General features: G+C 59.9%; 1 protein-coding gene across 1 annotated transcript; it reads right to left on the reverse strand.

Moving 5' to 3' along the window:
* Positions 1-380: 380 nt before the first annotated feature.
* Positions 381-9,170, reverse strand: LOC125334591 (zinc finger protein 436-like). The gene is made up of 4 exons (XM_048321601.1): positions 9,101-9,170; positions 5,778-5,971; positions 2,246-2,291; positions 381-2,061 (listed from the first exon to the last, which is right to left on the reverse strand). Exons 1-4 carry the CDS (start codon positions 9,168-9,170, stop codon positions 806-808), a joined length of 1,566 nt encoding a protein of 521 aa, XP_048177558.1. The 3' UTR covers positions 381-805.
* Positions 9,171-9,909: the final 739 nt, after the last annotated feature.

Consider the following 9,909-nt stretch of genomic DNA (forward strand, 5'->3'; position numbering starts at 1 on the left):
GTCAGCTCTGGCTTCTCCACTTTCCATGTCCTAGAGCTGCCTGGCAGAAGAAATGGAGGGACAGCTCTGGTGGCACAATCCCTCCCGGCCCAGGGCACAGTGCTGGGAAGGTCTTTCCGTGCCGAGGCTTTGCTGCGGCCAAGGAAAGCTCCTGGCTCAGGGTCACCTTTCCTGCTGGGCCAGACCCCCCGAGTGGCCCAGCAGCAGCAGAGAATTCCAGCACAGCCCCGGTACGTGTCAGGTGGACACGTTCTGCCAGCACAACTACGAGACTGTGGCCCCGTCTGCCCAGCCCATGGCCTCACAACACCCAAATCCTCCTGAATATTCCCCTGAACCAACCCCAAATTCACCCCCAAATCCCGGGAAAATGGTGCTGCTTTAGATACCTTTGTTGAATTCCTTTATTTCTACCCCAATTTTGGTTGTTTTGACAGGATGAAGGAGGAAACTATTTAGGTTGAAAAAGACATCCAAGATCATCCAGGATTGCTGGATGCCACCAGAAGAAACAACTGGACAGAGCAGGTGAGAATTTTTGGGCCATAAACTCAACAAATCAGCTCTTCCCAATGAATTTCCGATTTCAGTCAGAGTCCCGATGGATGTTCCAGCCCCTGCATTCACCCAGGTGCCTACGGGGATCCAGGAGGACGTGGAGAGCACCAGCCAGGGCTCTTCCCAAACTGGATCACGGGGAATGTGGGTCACCAGGGCTCTGCCAAACGTGGGTCCTCTGCTGGGGGATGAAGTTGGAGTAGAGGATGAAGCTCTTCCTGCACTCAGGGCACTCGCAGGGCTTCCCTTACCGGTGCCTCTGTTGGTGTTGGGTCAAGTGAGAGCTCCTGGAGAAGCTCTTCCCACACTGGGGACACTCGCAGGGCCTCTCCCCGGTGTGGATGCGCTGGTGCCTGACGAGGTGGGATTTGTGTTTGAAGCCCTTCCTGCAGTCGGGGCAGCGGAAGGGCCTCTCCTCTGTGTGAATGCGCTGGTGCAGGAGGAGATTGGAGCTCTTTGGAAACCTCTTCCCACACTCGGAACACTCGTAGGGCCTCTCTCCTGTGTGGATGCGCTGGTGGACGATCAGGTTGGAGCTCGTGCTGAAGCTCTTCCCACACTCCCCACACTCATAGGGTCTCTCTCCGCTGTGGATGCGCCGGTGCCTGAGGAGGTCGGAGTTGTCCCTGAAGCCCTTCCTGCAGTCGGGGCAGCGGAAGGGCCTCTCTGTGTGAATCCGCTGGTGCCGGAGGAGATCGGAGCTGGTCTGAAACCCCTTCCCACAGTCAGGACACTCGTAGGGCGTTTCTCCATTGTGAATGCGCTGGTGGACGGTCAGGTTGGAGCTGCATCTGAAACTCTTCCCACATTCCCCACACTCATATGGCTTCTCCCCAGTGTGGATCATCTGGTGGCGGATCAGGTGGGATCTCCGGCTTAAGCTCTTCCCACATTCCCTACACTCGTAGGGCCTCTGCCCAGTGTGGATGCGCCGGTGCCTGATGAGGTGGAAGTTGCGGTTGAAGCCCTTCCTGCAGTCGGGGCAGCGGAAGGGCCTCTCATCCGTGTGAATTCGCTGGTGCAGGAGGAGATCGGAGCTGGTCGGAAACCTCTTCCCACACTCGGAACACTCATAGGGCCTCTCTCCTGTGTGGATCCTCTGGTGGCGGAGCAGGTGGGAGCTCTCTCTGAAGCTCTTCCAGCATTCCCCACATTCATAGGGCTGTTCCCCAGTGTGGATCATCTGGTGGCGGATCAGGTGGGAGCTCCGGCTGAAGCTCTTCCGACATTCCCCACACTTGTAGGGCTTCTCCCCACTGTGAAGCCGCTCATGGACCACCAGGTCTGAGCTCCGGCTCGATCTCTGGCCGCCTTCCTGGCACAGGGTTGGTCTGTCCTCCTCAGAGCACCCTGGGCTGCGTTTGCCGCCCCTCCTCCTGCGGGGTCTCCGTGGTTTTTCCTCCCCATTGGATTCCTGCGCCGTGGAGCCGCTCAAAACAGCCTCTTCCACCAGGTTCTGCTGCGGGGATTTGTCCTCCCTGGGCTCCGTCCTCAGCTCCTTGTCTGGGGAGGAAGGACAAGGAGAGGATGGGATTTGCCTCCGTGCCACAGAGAAGGGCAAGGAGATCCCCCCAGTCCGTCCCCAGCAGGACGGCGTCGGCAGCGGGGTTGTCCTGCAGCTGGAGCGATGCTGGGCTGGGAGATGGAGCAGGAGAGAGGGGAAAAGGGGCAGTGACTTCCTCCTCACCTGCCTGGGTGTCCCGGGGCATCTTCCTCTGCCTCACAGCCTCCTCCTATATCTGGCCCAAGGTTTGGGAATGGGAAATCCTGGTTTGAGGAGAAAACAGGGGATGAGCATGTTGAGTTTGAAGGTTCCTCTGCCCAAGTCCAGCTCTAGAAGTCACCAGGCATCTGGGATCCATAAAACCCTCCCAAACACCAATATTTAGCCCTGAGAAAGCCTCCCAGGAGTTCTTTTTCTGTGGTCCTTCCCTTTTGGTGTTCAGGGTTCCCCCCATCCCAGCTGCTGGGGGTCACGCTTGTATTGGGGATCCCCCTCTCTACCTGGTCCCCAGCCTCCCCAGGCTGCTGGGAGTCCCAGGAATCCAAAAAGTTCCCCACTCTTCTGTCTCCCCACTTAGGGATGCCAGGGAACCCCACTTATGGTCCTGGGGTCCCTTCTCCCCTTATTCTCTGCTTCAGGGTGCAGGGGGTCCCAGGAGTCCCCTCCCCCTTCCCCTCTCCAGGCTGTTGAAGGTCCTGTGAATCGTGGTGCTCCCCCCTCTCTGGGCTCCCCACTTTGGGGTCCTGGGGGTCACAGGGGTTCACTCCTCCAGACTGCCGGGGTTCCCCTGGTCCCAGTACTTCCCCTCTCTGTTCTCCTCACTCTGGGGCTCCCGAGGTTCCCCTCTCTGGCTCCACTGATGGGTCCTGCAGGCCCCTGACTCTGGGACGGAGGCAGCGGTGCCTGACCCGGGTGGATCCAACCCCCACTGCGGAAGGGACCCACATGCCTCCGACCCCACCAGGTCTCTGCCAGCGTCTGCTGCAGGGACCCCCCAAAAACACCTCCTGGGGACTCCCCAGTGTCCCCCCCCAAGGGGCACCTATGGCTCAGCTTTGGAGTCCTGCAAGATCCAAACATCCCCCCCAAAAACACCGGCCCAGGGATTCCCCAGAATATTTGGGCCAAGCTCCCCCTCCCCAGGTACCAGGTGGGATGGGGAGGTCAATGCTCCTTGGGGTGAGGGGCCTGCAAATTCTGGGAGCGCTGGACCCACGAGCTTCCTCCTCTTCCTCTGCCTTCTTCTCATCTTCCTCCATCCATTCTCCTCCCTAATCCCACCTCCTGCTCCTCCTCTCTTCATCCTTTCTCCAACTCCTTCTTCCCTCCTTCTTCTCTTCCATCCCTCCTCCTCCTCCCCTGATTCCCAAAACCCCTCACACCCCACAGGAGGAATGGGAATGGAGCCAGGACAGGTCGGGATGGGCAGTGCAGGGCTCTGGGCTGCTCCCACCCACTGAGGGGGAACCTGGCCAAGGGAAAAGATGCAAAATTGGTGGGTGGAGATAAAAATTTGGTGTTGTGGTCACCATGGGTGGGGACTTCCACCCCTTTTGTCTCATGTCAGGATGGAGAGGGAAGTGGGGGATGCAGAGATTGATGGGAGATCCCAAGGGATTTTAGGGGCAGGATGAGGGCTGGTGGGAGCCCCTTGTTGGAGGGGGTCAGGCTGGAGACCCCACAGTGTTCCCAGGGCCCTGGGATGGAGAGTTGTCACCACCTTCTGCTTCAGGTGGTGGTTCTGGGGGGACCTGGGCTCCTTGGGGCTCTTCCTGCAGCCGAGAACTTGTAGGGACCCTCCTCCAGGTGGCTCCTACAGGTGTTCCAGGGGCTCTTCCAAGGGCTCACAGTGAAGCCCTTCCCATAGTCTGGGCATCCATAGGGGCTTCCCAGTGTGGATCCCCTGGTACCTGGTGAGGTTGGGACTCCTACCAAAGCTTTTCCTGAAATCCTGGCCCCTGTAGGGTCTCTCTCCTCTGAGATGGGATCTCGCAAAGCTTGGGCAGACACAGGACTTCTCCCCCACTTGGATCCTCTGCTGGGCAATCAGCTCCATTCTCCGGCCAAAGCTCTTCCCACAGGAGATCAGTTCCTTGCCATGATGGACACTTTAGGGTTCCCCAAACCCCTCCCACTTCGACTGGAGGTCCTACCCCCCATTTTTCCCCCTCCACCCTTTTCCCATCATGCCCCATTCCTCAGCCACCAACCGACCCCACTAAGGGGAAGGATCCCACTCCCTTTTTCCTCCCTCTCCCCCCCATCCCCCTCCTTTCTCATCTTCCCCCAAAGCCTCAGTGTCCCACGCGCTTGGTTTGGGGCTCTCAGTCCCCTCTCCCACTCAGTTTCAGGAGTCCGATCCCCTTTTCACTGCTCTCCCCCTGTTGCCAACAGGTTCCCCCCTTTTCCACCCCTCCCCTCACCCCAGAGCTCCTCGCCCGCGGCCGGGGGGGGGGCTCCCAGCACCACCAGTGCCACCAGTATGGCCCCAGCTGCCCCCACACGCCCTATCCCCAGCGCCGGCCAGGTGCCGACAGCCCCAAAGCAGCCGCGCTGTGCCCTGAGGGGTCCCCAGAGCGGCCCCGCCCCGCACGGCACTGGGAGCACCAGTCCGGACCAGTGCGGACCGCAGGCGGGCGGCATCAGCCGTGCCCGGGCAGGGCCGGGCCCCGCGGGGCTCCCGCCCGAACTCGGTCCCCGCTGGGACAGCGCGGGGGGGCCCGGCCTGGCCGCCCCCACCTCCCCCTCCCCAAATTCCGCTCCGGGGGGCGCAGGGGGCGGGGGGGGCTCAGGTGGGGCCAGAGCTGCCGGAGCCGCGTGTCCCCCGCTGCCAGCACCACCCCCTCAGGATTAGGGGTGCCCCAAAACTCCCTCAGAGCTGGCGGATACCCCGCAGGCCCCTAAGGAGTGGGGTCCCTCCGGCCTCATCATCCCCAACCTTCGGCTGCCTCATCCCAGGCCCCATCCCGCCCATCCCCCTCCCCCAGACTTCATCCCACACCCCAATCCACATCCCACCCTTCCTGGGCCCCATCCCGCGTCCCGGGAGCTCCTCAATATCCCCCAAGCGGCATTTGTGACTCACTTTTGGAGTCCTGCAAGATCCAAACATTCGCCTCCCCCCGGCCCCCCACAGAACTCCCCTCCCCCCAGGAACCAACAAAGGTCCAAAAATCCCCTCTCCCAAAACACCCCCAGGGACCGCCCAAGATATTTGGGGCCAGCTGCCCCTCCCCGGTCACCTGCGGGATGGGGGGAGCGATGCTCCCAGAGCCGAGAGCTGCGGACACAGAGAGTGATGGATGCACGTGGAGGCTCCTCTTCCTGCCTCCTCTCTCCCTCCTCTTCCTCCCGCTCCTCCCCCTTTATCCCACCTCTTCCTCCCGCTCCTGATCCTCCATCCATCCTCCCCAATCGCTATTCCTGCTCTTCTGTCCCTTCTCCTCCTCTCTTGCCCCTCCTCCTCCTCCTCCCGTTGTTTGTGGCTCCCATCCTGGCTTTGTCTGACATCAGCCCTGGGGCCGTCCCGTGCTCAGCAGCAGCAGCAGCAGCAGCAGCAGCATCCTGTGCTCTGGCAGCACTCGCTGCTCCTTAGGGAAGGCTTTGGCATTTCTGCCGGGCACAGACACTGAAGCTCACCCCGACCTGCCCCGCTCCCATTGCTGGCCCCTGGGCGCTGGGCAGCTGCTGTGCCAGGGCAGCCAGAGACACAAACGAAGCCAAGTCCAGCCCAGCTGCCCGGGCTGATGCAGACGAGCCCCAGGGCCGAGGTCCTGCAGAGCCCCACGGAGCCCTCGGCTCCTCCCTGGGAACGGGCTGTGCTGCGGCTGCCACAGCGGCCACAGCGAGTCCTGGGGCTCCCCCAGCGCCGCTGCAGCAGCACCCGGGTTCCACCTCCTGTGCCAGGCCCTAGGGGAAGACAAGAACAATGGATCAGATGCTGATTTACTAAAATATGAATATCGATCTAATATTGATATCCAACTGAGATGGACAAAATTTCTCTAACAGTTTAGAGTGTATGAGTGTGTGTTTTATTTGGCGCCAGGCACTGCATGGGATAGCTCCCTAAGACGCAGGGCCTGGATACAAACAAACACGATACCTTTTTATTCCAAATATTATAAATATCCAAAATACAAATGTATATTCATAACGTTAACACCTCCCATTTTCTGCTTCATATGGAAATGAGCTTAAATGTCATTAAGCATGCGTAGTGTGTGTTCTGAATTGAGTCGATGGTCTTGAATTGGGTCAGTGGTCCTAAAACAGATGAAGTAACTCATCTTCCTCATTTTGACCTTTTTGCCTTTCTGAACTTTAACAATCCTAATTACTTTAGTGACCTCTAAGTTTCCTCTTGCGTGACTTTTGAACGGGTTCCCACCAGGGGAGGAAATTGGTAATTGTCCTTGTTCCCTACACCAACTGATCAATGTTTCTATTTCTCATTCTTAGCACAGCTAAGCAAACATACAAATGACAGATCACCAGTTATTTGGTAATCAGTTACTAACATCATGAAACCCATTTCAGGTCCAGCTCTCTTAACTATTTTAATTAACTCTAGCTGGGCCCAAACTCCTTCCTATTCTAACTAATTTCAACACAGCTAGAGTTAATTAAAATCTTTATGTTTCTTATAAATCTATGTTTCAATGCAGCCCCCAAAGACCTCAAGCAAATTGTTCAGGAACATCCAGACCCGGACCTGACGTTTGTGAAGCTGCAGCCGGCAGAGTTCTGTGGTGCAGGAGAGCCGGCAGGGGAAGAGGGGACCTGCAAGGAGCTGCAGGAGAAACACCCTGAGCCTCAAAGGCCGTCAGGGCCTGCATCTCTGCTGGGGAAAGTTCTTCCTGTCCGGGAAGAGATCCCGGGATGAGGCAAAAGCCAAGTTCATGGCTGGTGACAAGATTGCCGTGCAGGGAGAGCAGAGGAGGGACTGCGGGCGGAGGCTGGGAGCCCGGGAAGGAGGGAGGGGTGGGGAAGGTGTTTTGTAGGATTTCTTTCAGTTCTCCTTCTCCTGGTGTGATTGGTTTGGAAATAAATTCCATTAATTTCCCCAGCTCAGGTCTGTCGTGGCCCTGACAGTGAGCAGTGAGTGAGCTCTCCCTGCCCCGATCCCAGCCCTCGAGCCTTTCCTTCTGTGCTCTGTGTGCTGCAGCTGTGAGCAGAGTGCCAGAGCGGCTTTGGTGGCACCGGGCACCCGGCCGGGGCCAGCGCAGCCCAGCGATGCCCGCAGTTCATTCCCTCGGCTCCAGCGCTGAGCGGCCGCAGGGCGGGTCCGGCTGCGCGGGCAGGCGGCTCCAGAAGCACCAACTGCGCCCCACGGGACAGGAGGAGGAGGCAGGGGGTGCCGGGGGGAATGTCCTTCCTCCGAGCCGGCAGCGACACGAGGGAGAGACTGGAGAAAAGGAACCGGGAGAGGAGGGACGAGGCTGGGGCTGTGGAAAGCTGCAGGGATGCAGGGGCAGCCGGGAATTTTGTTCTCCAAATCTCCGGGCGGAAAGGAAGCGCTGTGAAATCCGTCATAGAAAAGAAAGGAGAAATAGCGATTGATGGAAACCGACTCCACCTGGGACTCAGTTTCTCCCTCTGCATTGCAAAAGCTGACAGACGCCGGGAGCGCCGAGGGACACCCGTCACCGGCGCCACGGCCCAAGGGATCGGAGCTGCGGCTGGCGGGGCTGGAAGCTCCGTCCAGCAGCTCCGCTGCCGCCCCCGACCCTCGGGCTGGACCGTGGGGTCTGGGACACAGCCCCGTGCTGGGGGGCAGAGCCGCTGCTGGGGCCATCGCTGTGTCCGGGGCATCCTTTGTGTCCCTCGTGCAGCTCCAGGCTCCCGAGGGCTCCCCGAGGGTTTCTGTGGCTGTCCCTGCTCCCCAAATCTGTCGGCTTTGATGCCCAAGCGCGGCAGCCCCGTGCCCTGTGGCAGCAGCCGGTGCCGGGACACAGCCCCGGCAGCTGCGCTAATGCCCGGCCGTGCCCAGCAGGGACTGAGGGGAGGGGACTTCATAAGGATCCCCCCTCTGCGCCCCTCGCTGAGCACGAAAAGGTTCTTTAGTGCATGGCAGCGATTTTCCGGGGTTGTTGGGCTCTGCGGGGCCGAGGCGGCGGCAGCGGGAGCCGCGGGGCCCGGCCCGTGGGGGCGGCCGGGCTGGAAAAGTGCGCGGGGCCCGAGCGCGGTGCCCGAGGGCTGAGCGGAGCTGCTCGGGAACAACCCCCGGAACGCCCCGGTGCCGCTTTTTAGTCGCTGCGCAGCGGCCACTCCCGGGGCGGTTCTTTCATAATTTTTTATTTGAATCTCTAAATTTTATTCCATTCACACCTCTCATCCCAGTCCCTCCGGTGCGGCTCTTTCACCGCCGGGCTCCTCGCCGGTCTCACGGTGCAGCTTCTTCAGGGACACGGGCCGTCGGAGACTCCCCTCGGTGCGGCTCTTTGATTGGATTTCATTCTTTTCTCTGTGTTTTCTTCCGTTCCCAGCTCGCGCGTCCCGCCGAGCGGCTCCTTCAGGGGCCCGCGGCGGCACCAAGGCCTCGGGGCGGCTCCAAAGGGCCCCGCCCGCCGCCGCTCCCCGAGGCCTCGCCGCTGCTGCCGGGGATCGGACACCGCAGGCGGCCCCGGCCCCTTCCTCTTCTTCCTCCTCCTCCTGCCGGGATTCAGCCCCCGCCGCCGCCCGGCTCCTTCTGCCGCTCCTGCCCGGCACGAAGCGGCGGTGCCGCTGACGGGGCCGGAGCGCAGCTGCCCCGCGACTGCCCCGCGCCTCAGGGCCGGGCCGGGGAGTGACCGCACGGCTGGGGAGGGACCCCCCGCTGGCCAGGGCAGGGACTGAGCCCATGGGAGGGACCCCGCGCCGGAGCAGGGAAGGATTCCTGTCCCCGAGGGCGAAGCAGCGGCACGAACTGACCGCGACTCCCATCCCTTCTCCCTGCCCCGCTGGGCACAGCAGCGAGGAGCCGCGGATAAAGGGAAGTCCGGCAAGGAGAAAGAGGTCGCGGGAAGGTTCTGTACCAGGGTTTATTTTACTCCTCACTCTCCTGTTCTGATCCGCTCCGTCCCAAATCCAGTTCATCTCCCCACGGCGGGGCTCTTGTGGCCGCCATGGCGATCCCTGAGTGACCTCTCCCTGCCCTTAGCCCGAGCCACGAGGACTCGGATCTGTTCCAGTTCCGTGCAATTCACGGGCATTTGGGGCAGCTGGAGCGAAGCAGCTGGAAACCACAGCGGGCTCGAGAGGGACTCAAGCAGGGCAGGAGCCGGGGCTGCCCCGAGGGAGCTCTCCCAGCACGAACCTTCCCGGGCTCTTTCTAGGGGAATTTCCTTGAATGTTTCCATTCATCGCTACAAAGCAGAGTCACAAGTGGAGCTGAGCTTTCACCTTGAAATGAGCGAATCGAACGCGTGCGCTGGGAGTGCTGCAAACTCAAGGTGTTCCTTGATCCTTTAATCTTGCAAATATTCAGCCCCTCAGCAGCGATGTCTCTGCCAGCCCAACGGTTTCTGGCTCAGACCCGGCTCGGAGCTTGGAGAAGAAATCCAAAGTCCCAACAGAATCACCTCTGCCGTCATCTTATTTTTTTCATAGGTACGATGTGTTATTTTATTGTATATACTATTTTACTTTGATTTTTTTCTCTTACTCTTTTTTTTTTTTTTCTTCTATTTTATTGTGGTTTTTCTCTATTCCCTTCCCCCCTACCCCCGCCGTTGTTCTCCTCTCGGAGGTTTGTGGTGAGGGGGTTTCCCACCGGTTCTTCCCCGGAAACCAACGAAATCAATCAAAATAATGATGAATTTTTGAACTCTTTCCGCTACTGTTTCCAGAAGTTCCCGGGAGGAGCC

The sequence above is a fragment of the Corvus hawaiiensis genome, chromosome 1 (assembly GCF_020740725.1).
Source record: "Corvus hawaiiensis isolate bCorHaw1 chromosome 1, bCorHaw1.pri.cur, whole genome shotgun sequence".
In the NCBI taxonomy this organism is placed as follows: domain Eukaryota; kingdom Metazoa; phylum Chordata; class Aves; order Passeriformes; family Corvidae; genus Corvus; species Corvus hawaiiensis.